We start from the raw sequence: 20120 nt of genomic DNA on the forward strand, positions 1-20120 counted from the left end.
CACGGGCCCAGCCGCTCCGCGGCACGTGGGATCCTTCCAGACCGGGGCGCGAACCCGGTTCCCCTGCATCGGCAGGCGGACGCGCAACCACTGCGCCACCAGGGAAGCCCTGGAGGATGATTATTTCTATTGTCCTAACCCAAAGTTAATATATATTACTTTGTTAAATTACCAGTTTTTAAGCTGTATTTTGTGGGAAACAAATGGAAAGAATTGTACTTAATTATATCTTAATGAGAATGATGAAATTTTTGAATCTTTTTTATACAGCAGAGGGAGACAATGTTAAAATACTGAAAATCTTTCTCTGGGTTACTGAGTCTTATTTAGTGATGACACTAAAAGGGAAAAATAGTAATTTGCTTTTCATACGTTTGCAGGTGTCTTGAATCATTTATGTGGTTGGATAAAAGGCTGCATTTTGCTTGGGAAAATATGCCTGAAATTAGAGATTCTGTAAAATCTGTGGTTTAAAAGGGCTATTTCTTTGCCTTTTGAGAATCCTGTTTTCTTTCTCACCTTCAAATAAACATGCATGTTGCATATTTATGTATAACCATTGGTTAATTGTTATTAACTCAAACGAAATATAATTTGCAATGAAAAGAGGAAGAGATAGTATCCTTAAGATACTGAAATAGCATTTCTTAACTAAATTTTTTTTGGGGGGGGCGGAGGTGCCACACTGCTCAACTTGTAGGATCTTAATTCCCTGACCAGGGATTGAACCTGGGCTCTGGCAGTGAAAGCGCTGAGTCCTAACCACTGGACTGCTGGGGAATTCCCTTAATTAAATGTTTTACAATGTAATCTGTAATATGTTTTTCTTAGTCAGGATTCATATTTTTTAGTACCTTTGATAGTTATTTGTATGTTCTACTGAATACTAGCTTACGTATCTGCCTATTAATCCATTTTTTAATTAAGAAACTATAATGGTTCTTTTATTTCATTTTGTTAATATCATGACGATATTCTCTTATCACAATCACAGGATTATAACTTCAGTAACAGCTATGCTGTGAAATATTCATTTTAAAGATTAATATTCACTCCCTGTAAGAAAAAATTAGAATTCTCAGAATCCTTTGGTGTAAATTTGCCCTTGTAGAAATGTTCTTGTGTTCTTATTTTTAGTCAAAGTAATTTTTTGTATTATATCAATATAAAATATGAAGGCTTTTAACTGAAATTGTGGGAAATAAAAATGTGTGTCTTAGAGACAAAGAGCCCACTTCTGCCTTCTTAACCCACTAAAATTTGAGAAGTTTTAAAATTCCTTTTCTTGATATTCATAGAAGAATCTTAATTATGATATAATGGGGTTGGAGGTGTCCCGGCAGGATACTACTGCTTTTTTAAACACACAGATGTGTGTGGGATTTTGGATTATTGTTTTGTTATGCCTTTTTTTTTTTTTTTTTTTGGTACGCGGGCCTCTCACTGTTGTGGCCTCTCCCCGCTGCAGAGCACAGGCTCCGGACGCACAGGCTCAGCGGCCAAGGCTCACGGGCCCAGCCGCTCTGTGGCATGTGGGATCTTCCCAGACTGGGGAATGAACCCGTATCCCCTGCATCGGCAGGCGGACTCTCAACCACTGCGCCACCAGGGAAGCCCTGTTATGCCTTTTTGATATGGTCGTGGTAATAGGGTTTTTTGTTGTTGTTGTTGTTGTTTGTTTTTTAAATAACTTTAGTTGTTGATATCCACAAATTGTAGAGCTTCCTTTTCTATTAATGTATATACATGTATTTTCAAAAGAAAAGGATTTTACTGTCCATACTGTCTGTAGCTGTCTTGTTAAACTTATTCATTTTGGGTATTTTTTTTATGCCCTTAGATGTTTTACAGCAAAGTATTTCATGATAGGCATTTACTGTAGCTTATTTAGCCAATGCCATGTTGTTTGACCTTAGGAGAATTACAGTAGGTAAGTGGTTTGATTGCTGTGTGTTATCCCATGTAATCCTCACAGTTACTGCATGGTGTAGGTATTGTTATTACCTTTTTACAGGTATGGCAACTGAACCTAGAGATGTAAAATAATTTGCCCAGATTTTCAGCTAATTGTAACAGTGATGAAGATATTCATAATAGCATTCAGTTGTTATTTGCTAGACACAATGCTATATTGTTTTCATACATGGTTTTATTTAATCCTCAAAAGAATCCTAAGTGAGGTAGACCCTATTAATCCCATTTTACAAGCGAAACTGAGGCACAGCGTGATTAGTCATACATCTAGCAAGTGGACTTATTTGTGACTCTTTTGGAATTACACAACTGACTGTTTTTGACTCGTCCTCAACCTCTGCTTATTTCTGAGGAAATAAAATAAGTAAAACTTCTAGCAGAAAATGACACTTCCAGCAGGTTACTCTATTTATTGGCTCTCTCATCTCTAAAATATAGGTGGTTTTCTCCTCTCACTTTCTGTTAAGTGAGATGATATATATGAAGCACTTAGTACATGGGGCATGTAATAAGTGCTCAATAAATATTACTGCTATTATTTAATACTGATGATTTAGATTTTTATTCAGGTTATAAAAGCAATAAATGCATATCATAGAAAATTTGGAAAAATATAAGTGAGCTGAGAGTGTAATCACTCAGTCTCATTACTGATGACATTTTGGCATACTTCCTTCCAGATAATTAGATATTTCCCAAAACTTAGGTCTGTCTCTACAGATGATGGATGCTGGAATTTTTTGTTTATGGGAGTGTGTCTTCTGATTGATTTGTTCAAGAAGAATAGAGGTGGTGGTCTTGTGCACCAGCACAGTGCCTGGCTCACAGTAGGTACTCAGTAAATACTTGAACTGAGCTTCTAGAACTTTGGAGAAGTTTATTCAGTTCCTCTTCATTCATTACCATCTTTTGCATTAAAAACAATTATAAAATGATTTGAGTGTAAAAATAAAGACAGTAGATGTGCAGTCTGGCCTCAGGGAAGACTGAGCTATTCTAATATTGGACAGAGGGTTTTGATACAGCAATGAAATGTGCAAAGAGCTGAGTGAGAGAATACTGGAAAAGCCGCATTCTAGAGATCAGGAAACACTTATTTATTGACTGCAGGCTTGAAACAGATGGTTCTCAAAAGTTTGCCAGAAAAAAAAGTTTACCAGTAAACTGCACAGCCCTCTAGTCTCTGGGAAAGATTCCTTCACCATCAATTTGTAGTAGTAAGTGGGAGGTCACTTACCTTAAGAAGGTAGTGTCTGGATGCCGTGACCCTTTAGAAGTATGGCGTTTCTTTAAACCTGAAGTTCCATTCATTGGAAAAAATTAAACTCTCTGCTTTGCAAAGGAGACCTTAGAAGTGGGTGGTAGTACACAGAATATTGAAAACTGACAACCCAACAGAGGAGGGATTCTTATTAGTAGTTTGTGAATACTGCTTTGGGATATTATGGCACATTGAAAGCCTTCCCTGTGCATATGAGAGCAACATTCAAGCAAACTACCAAAGGTTTTTTTGTTTTTTGTTTTTTTTCATTGGAGTACAGTTGCTTTACAAAGCTGTGTTCGTTTCTGCTGTACAGCAAAGTGAATCAGCTATACATATTCATATATCCCTTCGTTTTTGGATTTCCTTCCCATTTAGGTCACCACCTAAAGTAGAGTTCTCTGTGCTATACAGTAGGTTCTCATTAGTTATAAACAACCAAAGTTTTAAGTTAACTTTTAAATTATTTTTGACTTAAATAAAAATAGAACGGCTGATTAATTGTCCCAATAAAAATATCTGAAATGGTACTGGTGGTAATTTGAGAAGTATCTGTCAGAATCATTTTTAAAAGCATATATAAGCATTAAAAATGAAGTAGGTATAAAAAGGAATTCATAGAATATTAGTCTCCCCCCTTTTACCTTTTAAAAAAGCTGTTTTAAATGGTTTACTATGTGCACCTCTTTTAATGAATGGATTAAGTATAATTTCAAGTTCAGGTCGGCATGTCTCAGTTGAAACAGGTTGTGACTTAGGGCTTTGGCTTTATAAAGGCTTCTTTGTTCATAATGCACAATTATTTAGGTTATAGAGGCTTTCAGAGGTGTGAGTGCTCTTCATGTGAAACAAGGGACTTTTTATAGATGGTGCTTAGCTCAGGAACACGTGTGAATATAGGGTGCCCCGTGGCTGAGGTTAGTTAAGGATAGTGTTGATGTACACACTGTTTGTGAGGTCTTCATTTCTGGATGAGTCCAAAATTAAAGGAGCAAGATGCAGTTTAAATTTTAGTATAATATTAATAGTCCTTTTCAGTGACTATTTCTGTGTCATTGTCAGCGTTTGGATTTCTGACCCTTTTTGATAAATATCCCAGCAGTGACAGCTTAAAATAATCAGAGTACTTTCACTTAATACTGTGTATGAGAAAATATTGATAGTATTTTACTTTATAAAAGTTAATCATAGTTCATTTTAGGGAATTCTGGAGATCCTTTTAAATGTTTGATTTTATTTATGTAGAATTTAAACATGTAAATTACATTAAAATGCTAATTGTTTTGCCCCTTTTCTAGTGAGATTTGTTTCCTGTTTTTCTCATGAAAACATTTTTTGTTACATTTCTATGTGCCTTAAGAAAACGCCCTTCCATTCCATCACTTCATATCTGACTGAAAATATTGGCAGATTTCTTTTAGTGTTTTGTTAAAGTATTTTAAAATGCACATTTTAAGGATTCTCCCCCTAAATGCTGTTGGTAGAAAGTTTACCAGTAATTGTTAATTTAAATGATTCATCTTCCCCAAAGGGGTCAAAGAACCAAAGTGTGACACAGTAGGCTTTTCTTTTTGTAAAGTCTGTCTTCTGGGTGTTTTTCTACTTAGAAAAGTAGTAATTCTTTTCTTAGAAAAAGCATTAGAATATAAAATTCTAATTTGATTCTTAAACTATTTGCATAATAATTATAAATGTGTTTACCAGCACTGTAAATGCTTATTTTTGCTAGGCTAAAAATGAGGGCGAGAGCATTATTTGAATAAGGAAAGCATAAGGTAAGTGCTGTGCGAGTGTATGTTAGGGTTAAGGGTAGATTCTAAGGGACCAGCCTTGATTAGAGGGTTAAAGGTGCTTTTAGGATGCTTTTAACATTTCATTGTAGTAAATGGCCTTAGTTTAGCCTTCCAAAGCGCCTCATGGTCTGTCTTAGACCTTTTTTTCCATCTGTATTTTTCACTGCTCTATCACACATACTGCTGCCTGGTACAGTGTGTCCTTTCACACCTTACGGCTTCAGTTTTATGCAATTCCCTTTGCCTCTGGAGACCTAACCTTTCCACCATTGCAAATGCTCCTACCCCTCACAGCCCTTCAAGGTGCCCCGAAACCTTTCTTTATTCACAGCCAGGTGTGATCTCTCCTGAGCTTTCAGAACATTTAGTTGCCTCTTGAGTAACTTTTTTTCAAGTATTTCACATACTACTGAATGGTCAAGGCTAATGCCTTTAGTATTTAAAAAATCCCTCACATTCCTGAAGACTGTTTCTTGGTCACAGTAGGTGTTTGATGATTATTGAACGAATGATTATAAAAATGTTAGCATAACTTGTGTTATCAAACCAGGTCCATTTACCCAGTGCACAGCAAGCCAAACACTGGGACACCGGGGTTTGCAAAAGAGAAAGGGTTTGTTCGTGAGGCAGCCGAATGAGGAGATGGGAGAACAAATCTTGTATCTGCCTCACCAGAGGTGAGGAGCTTGGGATATATATGGGATAAAGAAGCAAGGTGGTCTGAGGTGTGGGAAACGATGATGAACTGAGGTCATTGGTGTTCTGTGTAGGCATATCTGAGTTACATGCTTCTTCATGGGATGCATGTTCAGAAAATAGCATTAGCATGATTTGGGGGTGAAGATTTTTTGCCCTCTGATGTCAAAAGGTCATCCATGAGATACTCGAGACGGCCCAGTTGAGTGGTCAGTGGTCTTGACTGGTTTGAACTGGGCAAGAGTAGCTCCATGTTCCTGGAAAACAGTTACCGTTACTATAATGCTCCATATATCAGAGGTGTTTTATATAGGGGATGGTTAAAGGAGTCTTGTGATATGTTGTTCAAGCTACATGAAACTTGGAGGGTATGCAATTTTCAAGAACAATTAAAGTGAGCTTAATCAGTGAAGGCAGGTTACGGGATGTTATTTATCAAGCAAGTTACAGTTTAAGGGATCTAACTGATGACTGCCCTCAGTTTCACTTGTATAATTTTTATACAATGGAATGAGTTTCTCTCTACTCTAAAACAGGTTAATGTACATGCAAATATAGTAATTCCTTTAGAACATGGTTTCTCAGTGGTGGGCACTGTTAACATTTGGGGCTGGATAATTCTTTGTCATGGGAGTTGCCCTGCATGTTGTAGGATGTTGTTGTACCCCATGTCACTCCTCACTCCCACCTCAGTTGTGATGACCCAACAGTGTATCCAGACATTGCCAGATTTCCCCAGGGGACAAAATTACCCCTGGTTGACAACACTGCTTTAGAAGAAGAAAAGCATATGGATTTCAAGACTCTTAATTGTAGTTTATAGTGTGTATGTATATTGTTTTTGAAGGGTTGCTTTTAAGTAGAAACAAAGTAAATGTTTCAAGTTTTTCGAATTTAACTTCGTATAGTTTAAGGAAACTGTTCGAGGACACTATTAATTCTTATAAAACATTGATAAGTTAAAGAAATTGCATTTTTTTCACTGTTTTGTGTATTTTACATTGAATAATAGATTTTATTTGGTGTTTCTTCCAGATTGAAATTAAAATGAAAAAGCCAGAGGCTGTGAGATGGGAAAAGCTAGAAGGGCAAGGAGATGTGCCTAACCCCAGACAGTTCATAACAGGTTTGTTTTCTGGCCTTGATGAGCTTTAAATTCATATTATGTTATATAGTTGAAATTAAATAGTAATGAGTATTCTTTCTACTTTCATTATTTATGTTCCCAAGATAAGAAACACTGAATATAAGGAGGTTGCTCTGTAATGAAAACAGAGTATTTCTTGTGATGGTTCTAACTTCTTAAACGCCATAAGAATACAGATAAATGGCAGCAAAAGCCCAGAGGGAATTGGGATTTATTGTTTATCATGTCAGTTTGTGACGTCAGTTGGGGGTTGTTTGCTTTGTGTGTTGGCCTTTCCTATTTTTTCTTTCTGTGTTTTACGTGAATTAGTAGTTTACTCTGCTGATGTATTTCCTCCTCTTCTCTTCTCCCCTCTTATTTATTCCTTTATGTTGCTTCTAATTATGTGAACTCTAATTTCCTGGAATTTCAGGGCTTCACAGTGAAAAGTATCTAGCCCATTTCTCTCTCTCTCTCTGTCTATGTCTCTCTGTCTCTCTCTCATTTTTTGGCTGTGCTGGGTCTTCGTTGTGGTGTGCGGGCTTCTCTAGTTGTGTGGTTCAGTAGTTTTAGCACACAGACTTAGTTGTGCCATGTGGGATCTTGGTTCCCCGACCAGGGATCAAACAGGCCCCCAGCATTGGGAGCACCGAGTCTTAACCGCTGGACCACCAGAGAAGTTCCCCCATTTCAGTATATTTCTCTTTTTTTAAAAAAAATAAATTTATTTATTTATTTTTGGCTGCGTTGGGTCTTCGTTGCTACGCGCGGACTTTCTCCAGTTGTGGCGAGCAGGGGCTACTCTTCGTTGTGGTGCACGGGCTTCTCTTGTGGAGCACGGGGCTTAGTAGTTGTGGCTCGTGGGCTCTAGAGCGCAGGCTCAGTAGTTGTGGCACACAGGCTTAGTTGCTCCGCAGCATGTGGGATCTTCCCACACTGGAGATTGAACCCGTGTCCCCTGCATTGGCAGGCAGATTCTTAACCATTGCACCACCAGGGAATTCCCTCAGTATATTTCTAAGAGGTGGAGGCAAACAGCTAATGAAGGCCTAAGGCAGGCTTAGGGGTAGAGTAGAAAACTAAGGTTGATTGCTTAACCCTTTAAGGGACAGATTACTTCATGTTGTGGTCATTTCTGAGCATAGGAAGTAGTAGGCACATAGGTATTTTTCTAATGGAATGATTAATCTGTAGGACACACTTAGAACTATAGTCTAAGACTATTTTATAGCAATGGCCTCATTAATGAATGGAGAGATTTCCTTTGATTAGAGATAATGTTCTGATTTGATGACTGAAAAGAGGTAACTCTGAGTTTCAGCTACTTTTAGATTTTTCACTGCTTTTTTCTATAACAGAAAATATAATTTCCTTGTGGCACTTTGTAGAAAACACTAAGTTAGCCAACAGATCATTCATTTTAAAATTTTATTTTGAAATAATTTTAGATTCTATTAGAAGTTGCAGAAATAATAGAGAGTTCCCAGGTACCCTTCACCCAGTTTCCCTGCATGATAATATCGTAACTAACCTATAGCATGATTAACAATGCCAGGGAATTGACACCAATAGATAATTTTTAAGAATTGAAATACTTCAAGTTGGTATATAAGCTATTTATTAAGCTTCTGCTTCCCACTTTATGTGAAGGTTAGTAAAGATGTTATGCGCTCTTCTTTGGGCTGACTCCCAGATACTTTTGGATTGAGGTTTATGTATAGCTTAAAGCATTTTTTAAAAGAAATATCAACACTTTAAATATAGTATATCACCTAAGTCTAGCAGCAGCCCGATGATGAACTGAGGTCATTGGTGTTCTGTGTAGGCATATCTGAGTTACATGCTTCTTCATGGGATGCATGTTCAGAAAATAGCATTAGCATGATTTGGGGGTGAAGATTTTTTGCCCTCTGATGTCAAAAGGTCATCCATGAGATACTCGAGACGGCCCAGTTGAGTGGTCAGTGGTCTTGACTGGTTTGAACTGGGCAAGAGTAGCTCCATGTTCCTGGAAAACAGTTACCGTTACTATAATGCTCCATATATCAGAGGTGTTTTATATAGGGGATGGTTAAAGGAGTCTTGTGATATGTTGTTCAAGCTACATGAAACTTGGAGGGTATGCAATTTTCAAGAACAATTAAAGTGAGCTTAATCAGTGAAGGCAGGTTACGGGATGTTATTTATCAAGCAAGTTACAGTTTAAGGGATCTAACTGATGACTGCCCTCAGTTTCACTTGTATAATTTTTATACAATGGAATGAGTTTCTCTCTACTCTAAAACAGGTTAATGTACATGCAAATATAGTAATTCCTTTAGAACATGGTTTCTCAGTGGTGGGCACTGTTAACATTTGGGGCTGGATAATTCTTTGTCATGGGAGTTGCCCTGCATGTTGTAGGATGTTGTTGTACCCCATGTCACTCCTCACTCCCACCTCAGTTGTGATGACCCAACAGTGTATCCAGACATTGCCAGATTTCCCCAGGGGACAAAATTACCCCTGGTTGACAACACTGCTTTAGAAGAAGAAAAGCATATGGATTTCAAGACTCTTAATTGTAGTTTATAGTGTGTATGTATATTGTTTTTGAAGGGTTGCTTTTAAGTAGAAACAAAGTAAATGTTTCAAGTTTTTCGAATTTAACTTCGTATAGTTTAAGGAAACTGTTCGAGGACACTATTAATTCTTATAAAACATTGATAAGTTAAAGAAATTGCATTTTTTTCACTGTTTTGTGTATTTTACATTGAATAATAGATTTTATTTGGTGTTTCTTCCAGATTGAAATTAAAATGAAAAAGCCAGAGGCTGTGAGATGGGAAAAGCTAGAAGGGCAAGGAGATGTGCCTAACCCCAGACAGTTCATAACAGGTTTGTTTTCTGGCCTTGATGAGCTTTAAATTCATATTATGTTATATAGTTGAAATTAAATAGTAATGAGTATTCTTTCTACTTTCATTATTTATGTTCCCAAGATAAGAAACACTGAATATAAGGAGGTTGCTCTGTAATGAAAACAGAGTATTTCTTGTGATGGTTCTAACTTCTTAAACGCCATAAGAATACAGATAAATGGCAGCAAAAGCCCAGAGGGAATTGGGATTTATTGTTTATCATGTCAGTTTGTGACGTCAGTTGGGGGTTGTTTGCTTTGTGTGTTGGCCTTTCCTATTTTTTCTTTCTGTGTTTTACGTGAATTAGTAGTTTACTCTGCTGATGTATTTCCTCCTCTTCTCTTCTCCCCTCTTATTTATTCCTTTATGTTGCTTCTAATTATGTGAACTCTAATTTCCTGGAATTTCAGGGCTTCACAGTGAAAAGTATCTAGCCCATTTCTCTCTCTCTCTCTGTCTATGTCTCTCTGTCTCTCTCTCATTTTTTGGCTGTGCTGGGTCTTCGTTGTGGTGTGCGGGCTTCTCTAGTTGTGTGGTTCAGTAGTTTTAGCACACAGACTTAGTTGTGCCATGTGGGATCTTGGTTCCCCGACCAGGGATCAAACAGGCCCCCAGCATTGGGAGCACCGAGTCTTAACCGCTGGACCACCAGAGAAGTTCCCCCATTTCAGTATATTTCTCTTTTTTTAAAAAAAATAAATTTATTTATTTATTTTTGGCTGCGTTGGGTCTTCGTTGCTACGCGCGGACTTTCTCCAGTTGTGGCGAGCAGGGGCTACTCTTCGTTGTGGTGCACGGGCTTCTCTTGTGGAGCACGGGGCTTAGTAGTTGTGGCTCGTGGGCTCTAGAGCGCAGGCTCAGTAGTTGTGGCACACAGGCTTAGTTGCTCCGCAGCATGTGGGATCTTCCCACACTGGAGATTGAACCCGTGTCCCCTGCATTGGCAGGCAGATTCTTAACCATTGCACCACCAGGGAATTCCCTCAGTATATTTCTAAGAGGTGGAGGCAAACAGCTAATGAAGGCCTAAGGCAGGCTTAGGGGTAGAGTAGAAAACTAAGGTTGATTGCTTAACCCTTTAAGGGACAGATTACTTCATGTTGTGGTCATTTCTGAGCATAGGAAGTAGTAGGCACATAGGTATTTTTCTAATGGAATGATTAATCTGTAGGACACACTTAGAACTATAGTCTAAGACTATTTTATAGCAATGGCCTCATTAATGAATGGAGAGATTTCCTTTGATTAGAGATAATGTTCTGATTTGATGACTGAAAAGAGGTAACTCTGAGTTTCAGCTACTTTTAGATTTTTCACTGCTTTTTTCTATAACAGAAAATATAATTTCCTTGTGGCACTTTGTAGAAAACACTAAGTTAGCCAACAGATCATTCATTTTAAAATTTTATTTTGAAATAATTTTAGATTCTATTAGAAGTTGCAGAAATAATAGAGAGTTCCCATGTACCCTTCACCCAGTTTCCCTGCATGATAATATCGTAACTAACCTATAGCATGATTAACAATGCCAGGGAATTGACACCAATAGATAATTTTTAAGAATTGAAATACTTCAAGTTGGTATATAAGCTATTTATTAAGCTTCTGCTTCCCACTTTATGTGAAGGTTAGTAAAGATGTTATGCGCTCTTCTTTGGGCTGACTCCCAGATACTTTTGGATTGAGGTTTATGTATAGCTTAAAGCATTTTTTAAAAGAAATATCAACACTTTAAATATAGTATATCACCTAAGTCTAGCAGCAGCCCTGATAGTAGGTAGCCTAGTATTGTTCTTCCTATTTTACAGGCTCAGAAAGGTTAAGCAGCTTGCCTAAGATTACCTAGCAGTTTTCATTGTCTGGGACTAAATCCAGCTCTTTAGAGTCTGGCTCTGGTTCTTCTACCCCATGTGTGATACTGCTTGTTGCTGCATTTTTAACAATGGGAAGTCTCTGCTGACATGAGTATCTTTGCAGTTATTTGATATCAATATTATATGAATAAGCAAGGAAGTTAGGTTACCTGTCTCTCAGTAGTTCATCTACCATCTCTACAGGTGTTAATGTTTTCCTGAGATTAAAGATTTTTTGGTGTTATAGTTACAAACTCTCTAAACTCAGTGCCTTGGAGATTCAAGATGCTGTTCCTCCTGACCTTTATTTATTTATTTATTTTAAAGAAGATGCTGAGGGTAGGAGTTTATTAATTAATTTTTTAATTTTTGGCTGCGTTGGGTCTTCGTTTCTGTGCGAGAGCTTTCTCTAGTTGTGGCAAGTGGGGGGCCACTCTTCATTGCGGTGCACGGGCCTCTCACTATCGCGGCCTCTCTTGTTGCGGAGTGCAGGCTCAGTAGTTGTGGCTCATGGGCTTAGTTGCTCCGCGGCACGTGGGATCCTCCCAGACAAGGGCTCGAACCCGTGTCCCCTGCATTAGCAGGCAGATTCTCAACCACTGCGCCACCAGGGAAGCCCTGACCTGTTATATTTTTGTAAGGAGTTAATATGCTTGTCAGATTTTTGACAAGCTGGAGACTGCAGATAAGGGCAAGTTGATTAACCTGTCTGTGTCAGCTTTCTTATCTATGAGGTGGAGATTAGAACTGTGCTCCCATCTGGCGAATCAGCATTAGGATTAATTAAACCCATGTTTCCTAGGTTCTTAATTTACCATGGCACGCATGTTTTTGTTTTCTTGGCTAGTAGTGAAAATGTACAGAAGATAGAGGAGATTACTTGTAGAGGAAGGGTAGATAAAATTTAGAAAACAGTATGCTTGCCCTGAATAAAACTGTGGTGTGCTGGGGTTTTGTTTTGTTGTGGGGTGGTGGTGAGATGAGCAGGGAGGGAGTTGGTTTATAGGTGAAGAGAAAGGATGGAAAAGCAGAATGAACAATTAGTAGTTTCTCAACTATTTTGAGAAAGGGCATATATAGAACTCTAGGCAGCAGCGCAAGAGGGACATTTAGACTAGCATTCATGTGTCCTAATATACTCATAGGGAAATTTTGAATCAGGTTTTTTTTTAAAGCTCTATAGCTGTGATGTCCAGGGTAGTAGCTGCAAGCCACCTGTACCTGTTGACCACTTGGAATATGACTAGTCTAGATTGAGATGTGCTCTAAATGTAAAATACATACCAGATTTTGAAGACTTAGTATGAAAAAAAGAATATAAAGTATCTTAATATTTTTATATTGATTTCATGTTGACCTGATATTATTTTGCATGTATTAGGCTAAATAAAACATATTATTAGGATACATTTCACCTGATTCTTTTTAGTAACGTGACTACAAGAAATTTTTAAATTATGTATGTGAGTCGCATTTGTGGCTTACATTGTATTTCCATTGTATAGTGGACAGAACTGTTCTTAACAGCTCTTAGGTAACCTGTTTACTTTTTAATTATCCGTGTGCGAAGATCTTGATTCCCTTGGTCTTTGGGGCAGCCTTGGCAGTGCCTGAGTCCCTGGGTTCGTTGCCTCTCTGGCTGCAAGCAGCCTCTGTTTATCCCAATGTGCGCTGCAAATGTTATTATTTTCTATGTGTGCATGATGTGGGCGCTGAACTCTAGATCATCACATGTAGTATTTTTCGGCATTCAGGAATTCTTTATTGTTTTCTCCTACTGAAGTAATCTAATATTTTTAATGTGGGAAGAGGATGGAGTCTTAACTCACTGGCAGATGGCCTGGCAATTCATTACTTTCAGCTTATTTCTACTCTGAAAGATATAAGTACCTCAGGAGAAGCCACATTTTTAACATTTATTAAAACTGTTTAGAGAAATTTGTTAATGAAGCATCTTTTTAAAAAATTACTATTTTTAGAATTGTTTGTACTATCTTTGCACCGTTTTTGTGAACATAAAAGTTCCTGTATGCTTCTCATCCAGTTTCTCCTATTATTAACGTGAAGGATCCATTTTTTAATCTAATTTTGCATAATGTACCAAAAGTTTACACTTTTTTTTTTTTTGCTGCGGTACGCGGGCCTCTCACTGTTGTGGCCTCTCCCGTTGCGGAGCACAGGCTCCAGACACGCAGGCTCAGCGGCCATGGCTCACGGGCCCAGCCGCTCCGCGGCATGTGGGATCTTCCCGGACGGGGGCACGAACCCGTGTCCCCTGCATCGGCATGCGGACTCTCAACCACTGCGCCACCAGGGAAGCCCCAAAAGTTTACACTTTGAGTTATTTTGCGCAAAAGAAATTCCCAGATTTTACATTATGCTAACTGATTCAGTTTTTAGAAGTGTAAATGTTAATTATTGATTTATATATCAGAGAGACATTTATTACAAACATGAAATTCAGTGACTTAAAACTATTTGCTAAGATGTTATATACACCATGGTCAGAAAGTTACATATGCTTGACATAATCACATGTTGATTAATCTCTTTTGTCTTTTTTTACTCCATAGATGTAAAGAACCTGTATCCATCATCATCTCATTATACAAGAAATTGGGATAAATTGGTTGGTGAGATCAAAGAAGAAGAAAAGAATGAGAAGTTGGAGGGAGATGCAGCTTTAAACAAATTATTTCAGCAGATCTATTCAGATGGTTCTGATGAAGTGAAACGTGCCATGAACAAATCATTTGTAAGAACATAAACTTTAAGAAAATCTATTGTAGTAGTAAATTTCACAAATTAAAAAAAAATAAGTATGTAATTTGAGATCAGATTGCATGTTCTATAGTTGGGAGACCATTTTGAATGGACTTTGTCTGAACATTTGTTCTTGCTCTAAACTTAGAGTAATTATTGAGGAAGTTGGGAACTTGTGGAGGAGGTGAGAAACAAATGGTATATTCCAAATAAATTTTTTCATGAGGGAGTTAGAACTTGGAAGTCTTAAGAAATACCAAGGTTATAGTTAGTGGGTGATATAGAGTTATTCCAGTTGGATTTATCACAATAGCTGAGTGAGCTTCCGGTGTTTACCTTCTGGTATCATGTATAATCTCAGTGTCAGATGAAGAATATAGAAGGGAAACTTCCAAAACAGTGTTTGCCAAGTAGAAGGTGCACATTAATTATTCATTGGTTTGTTAATAATTTCTGTATTGATTAAGAAAATTCAGGTTTTTTGCCAGGGCATGAATACCACCTGAATTAGGCCTCAAGTTCTGAGATTTTAATGACTAGTCATCACTGTAGAACCATGTAGATTTTGCTTGAAGCTGTAATCATTTGACTTTTACCCGTAGCTCTGGAAATGTCACTGTCTTCTTTTAAGGCATTTATATTTACAGTAGAAAGTTAAAATTAATATTTAATAATTAAAATTAATATATAGGTAATAAGTGTTTGTGGCTCAGATATTCCATGTAAGTTACCAAGTGGTAACTGATAATGATTGTGCTTTTCACTATTGCCTTAAAAAAATTGTTTTTAATTAAACTTTTTATTTCGAGATAATTGTAGACTCACATGCAGTTGGAAGAAGTAATAGAGATCCCTTATATCCTTTACAGTTTTCCTCAGTAGGAACATCTTGCAGAATTATAATATTACAACCATGATATTGACAAGTTAAAATAGAGAACATTTCTTATTTATTTATTTATTTATTTATTTATTTATTTATTTATGGCTGCGCTGGGTCTTCGTTGCTGCGTGCGGGTTTTCTCTAGTTGCGGCTAGCGGGGGCTACTCTTCGTTGAGGTGCGCAGGCTTCTCATTGCAGTGGCTTCTCTTGTTGCGGAGCACGGGCTCTAGGTGCGTGGGCTTCAGTAGTTGTGTGTTTTACTAGGTATACCTAAGTATTTGGTTCTTTTTTTTTTTTTGAGTGATTATAAATGTATTATATGTTTAATTTTGGCATCCATGTGTTTGTTGTTAGTATCTAGAAATACAGGGGTTTTTTTGTTTTGTTTTTAATGTTTATCTTGTATTTATCTTGTATTTACCTTGTTGAACTCACTTACTGGTTCTAGGAGATTTTTTTGGGTAGATTCCTTGTGATTTTCTATGTAGACAATCATATCTTCAAATAGGGACAATTTAATCTTTTGCAATTCATGTACACTAACAACAAAATATCAGAAAGAGAAATTACGGAAACACTCCCATTCACCATTGCAACAAAAAGAATAAAATAGCTAGGAATAAACCTACCTAAGGAGGTATTTCAAATAGGGACAGTTTAATTTCTTCCTTTCCAATATGTGTGCCCTTTATTTCCTTTTATTGGCTAGAACTTCCAGCACTGTGTTGAATAAGATTGGTGAGAGTAGACACTGATGCCTTGTTCTCCATCTTAAGAGAAAAACCATTCAGTCTTTCACCATTAAGTATAATGTTAGCTGTAGGTTTTTGTAGATGCTTATCAAGTTAAAGCTTTGCTCTATTTCTTTTTTTCTGAGATTTTTATCATGAATGGCTGTTGACTTGTCAAATACTTTTTCTGCAGTATTTCTTCATGTGGTCAATACGATTAGGTGATTTTTTTCCTTTAATTTGTCAAAGTGGTGATTTTATATGATTAATATGATTGGTTTTTACTGTTCTGCTGTTGAACCAGCTTTGCATCCCTGGGATAAACCCCACTTGGTCATAGTGTATAATTCTCTTTATATATTACTCAATTCTATTTTTAAATACTTTAAGCATTTTTGTGTATATTTATGAGGCATGTTGGTCTACAGTATTCTTTTTTGGTGCTTTTTCTGGTTTTGGTATCAGGGTAATACGTCATAGAATGGATTGGGAAGTGCTCCATCCTCTTCTTTTTTGGGGGGAGGGTATTTGTAGAATTAGTGTTGTCTTTAAAGATTCTTTAAACCAATGAAGCCATCTAGGCCTTGATACTTCTTTTTTTAGGAGGTTTTAAATTACGAATTTCATTATCCTAATAGCTTATAGGACTCTTCAGTTTGTCTATTTCATATTGAGTGACTTGTGGTAGTTTGTTTTTGAGGAACTGGTGCATTTAAGTTGTTAGTGTTGGTAGGGTTCCCTTCAACTTTGAAGGGAACTGCAGGGTCTTTTGATGACTGCAGGGTCTGTAGTGATAACCCATTTCATTCCTATAATGGTAATTTCTGTCTTTTCTCTTTTTTTCCTTTGTCTTGCTAGGGTTTGTCCATTTTATTTACTTTTCTTCCCCCAAAGAATCAGCTTTTTGTTGATCTTAAATTTTTCCTCCTATTTTTTTTTGTTCTAAATTTCGTTTATTTCTGCTTTTAATTATTTTCTTCCTTATGCTTGCTTTGGGTTTATTTTGCTATTCTTTTTTTTTGTGTGTGTGTGTGTGTTACACGGGCCTCTCACTGCTGTGGCCTCACCTGTTGCGGAGCACAGGCTCCGGACGCGCAGGCTCAGCGGCCATGGCTCATGGGCCCAGCAGCTCCGCGGCATGGGGGATCTTCCCGGACCGGGGCACGAACCTGTGTCCCCTGCATCAGCAGGCAGACTCTCACCCACTGCGCCACCAGGGAAGCCCGCTATTCTTTTTTTAATAGGTTCTTTGGATGTGAGCTTAGATTATTGATTTGACCCTTTTTCTTTTTTCTATTATATGTGTTTATGCTATAAATTTCCCTCTCAGAAGAATTTAGCTGTCTCCCACAAATTTTTATGTTACTTTTTCATTTTTATTCAGTTCAGTATATATTTTGATTTCACTTGAGACTTCTTATCCTAAGTATATATTCTACCTGAAAAGCATGTATATTCTGCTCTTGTTGAATGGAGTGTTCTATAAATGTCACTTAGATCCTATTGATTGATACTCTTGTTGAGTTTTTTTATATTCCTGGTTGATTTTCTGTCTTACTGTTTTACTGATTGAGAGAGGGTCTTCAGCTATAATTGTGGATTTATTGATTTCACCTTTAAGTTCCGTCAATTTTTGCTTCACATATTTTGCAGCTCTGTTGTTTGGTTCATATGCATTTAGGATTGCTATATTTTCATGGTGGATTGACCTTTTTATCATTATATAATGTAATTCTCTAGCTCTGGTAATTTTCTTTGCTTTGATGATAATATATAGCTGATTCTTATGTCTTTTGGTTAATTTTTGCATGATATATCTTGTTCCATCCTTTTACTTTCAACCTGCCTAAGTTGTTTTTTTAAATAACTTTATTTTATTTTAAAAATTTTATTGGAGTATAGTTGATTTACAGTGTTGTGTTAGTTTCAGGTGTACAGCAAAGTGATTCAATTATACATATATATATATTCATTCTTTTTCAGATTTCTAAGTCATATTTAAAGTGAATTTCTTTTAGACAGCATGTTGGGTCATGTTTTTTTTAATTTATTCTGCCAATCTCTTTTAATTGATGTATTTGGACTACTTAACATTTAATGTAATTATTGGTACATTAGGACTTACTTATGTCTACCATGTAAGTTTTCTGTTTGTTCTGTATTTTGTTTTTGTTTTTCCTGCCTTCCTATGGGTACTTGAACATTTTTTAGAATTTCATCTTGATTTATCTGTAGTGTTTTGTAGTGTATCTTTGGTTGCTCTATATTAGTTATATTATACTTAGTTTATCATAGTCTACTGGTGTCATTTTTTTTTTTTTGACACTGAATGACATATAGAAACCTTACCTCCCTTTATGTCCTTTTACTTTTTCTCATTTATAATTTAAATATTTCTTCTATATATGTTTAGAAACCACATCATACAGTGTAATAATTTAGAAAACTTAAGAGGAAAAACAAACTCTGTTGCATTTACCTATATTGTGACCTTTCTTTCTTCCTTTCTGACTTACAGGTTTCCATGTTTTGTTTCTTTTTTTTTTTCTTTTTAAACTCCTGAACACATTGTCTCCTGTCATTTTAAAAAATATGTATTTATTTATTCATTTTACTTTTGGCTGCATCAGGTCTTAGTTGCAGCATGCGGGATCCTCCGCTGTGACTTGTGAGCTCCTCATTGTGGCACGTGGGCTTCTCTCTAGTTGTGGTGCTCAGGCTCAGTAGTTGTGGCGTGTGGACTCTGTACTTGAGGCATGCTGGCTCTCTAGTTGTACCCCACATGCTCAGTAGTTGTGGCACACGGGCTTAGTTCCCTGACCAGGGATTGAACCCATGTTCCCTGCACTGGAAGGCGGATTCTTAACCACTGGACCACCAGGGAAGTCCCTCCTTCTGTTTGGAGAACTTCCTTTGGGCATTCTTTCAGGGTAGATCTGTCCATAACACATTCTCTCTATTGACAAGGATTTCTTTGGGTTTATACTGGTTGGGATTTGCTCAGTTTCTTGTATCTGTAGCTTTATGTTTTTTGCCAAATTTGGGATCTTTTCATTCATTATATCATTGAGTACTTTTTCAGACCTACCTTCTTTGTTTTCTTCTTCCTGGAACCTGATGACACAGGTATTGGATATTTTGTTATAGTACTATACATTCCTGAGACCGTTCATTTTGTCTCTGTTTTGTCTCTGTCATTCAGATTGGGTGATTTATATTGTTTTGTTTTCCAGTTCACTGATTCTTTGCCCTATTCTCTCTATTCTGCTCTTGAGCCCATTCACTGACCTTTTTATTTCAAGTGTGTTTTTCAATTATAAAACTTTCATTTGGTTCTTCTTTATGTCTTCTGTTTCTTTACTGAGGTTTTCTATTTTTTTCATTTGTTTCAAGCTAGTTCATAATTCTTGTTGAAGCATTTTTACCCTGACTCCTTTAAAAGTGTCAGATAATTTAAACATCTCTTTCATTTCTGTGTTAGCATCTATTGATTGTCTTCTCTTTTTAAACATATATATCTGAAATCTTCCTGGTTCTTGGTGTTTTTCACCAGTGCCAAGTGATATTCAGTTGAAATCTGGACATTTTCATGTTACGAGACTCTGGATCTTATTTAAACCATCTGTCTTAGATGGCTTTCTCTGACAACCCCTCTGGCAAAGGAAGGGAAGTCACTACCTCACTATTGCCAGGTGGAGGTAGAAATCCAGGTACCCCACGCTACCTCCATTGACACCCCAGGGCATCTCCTTGTTACTGCTGGGAATAGGTAGGAGTTCCAGCTCCCCACGTGGTTTCCACTGACACCACAGGCAACAGAGGAGGCCGGTTTGTGATAGCATAGCATGGGTGGAACTCTAGGCTCTTCATTTAGCCTTCATTGGCCTGGGTGGCGATGGGACCACAGTTTTTTACTGTGGTGTTTAGCTAGAGTGATTATTGTCTAAAAGTTTTCTGTTTTTCTGTTTGTCTTTGTCCATTGGCTAGAGAAACCAGGCTTTTGTTGGGGCTTTTTTTGTTTGCACCCTTTGGCATTTCCAGCTTCTTCAGTTCCAGCTGAAAAATAAGAAAAAAGAGAGAAAACATAAGGCAAAAAAAAACCCCAAAGAACTCACCACCGTGTTGTTCCTTGGGTCCCAA

General features: G+C 37.2%; 1 protein-coding gene across 1 annotated transcript in view; it reads left to right on the forward strand.

The window, feature by feature from the left end:
* SUGT1 (SGT1 homolog, MIS12 kinetochore complex assembly cochaperone) overlaps positions 1 to 20120 on the forward strand; it is a 70722-nt gene that overhangs the window by 35211 nt on the left and 15391 nt on the right. Inside the window, exons 11-12 of the mRNA XM_024126003.2 lie at positions 6760 to 6850; positions 14177 to 14358. Coding sequence (XP_023981771.1) covers positions 6760 to 6850; positions 14177 to 14358 — 273 coding nt within the window. The remainder of the gene's footprint in view (positions 1 to 6759; positions 6851 to 14176; positions 14359 to 20120) is intronic.

The sequence above is a fragment of the Physeter macrocephalus genome, chromosome 13, assembly GCF_002837175.3.
Source record: "Physeter macrocephalus isolate SW-GA chromosome 13, ASM283717v5, whole genome shotgun sequence".
Classification (NCBI taxonomy): Eukaryota; Metazoa; Chordata; class Mammalia; order Artiodactyla; family Physeteridae; genus Physeter; species Physeter macrocephalus.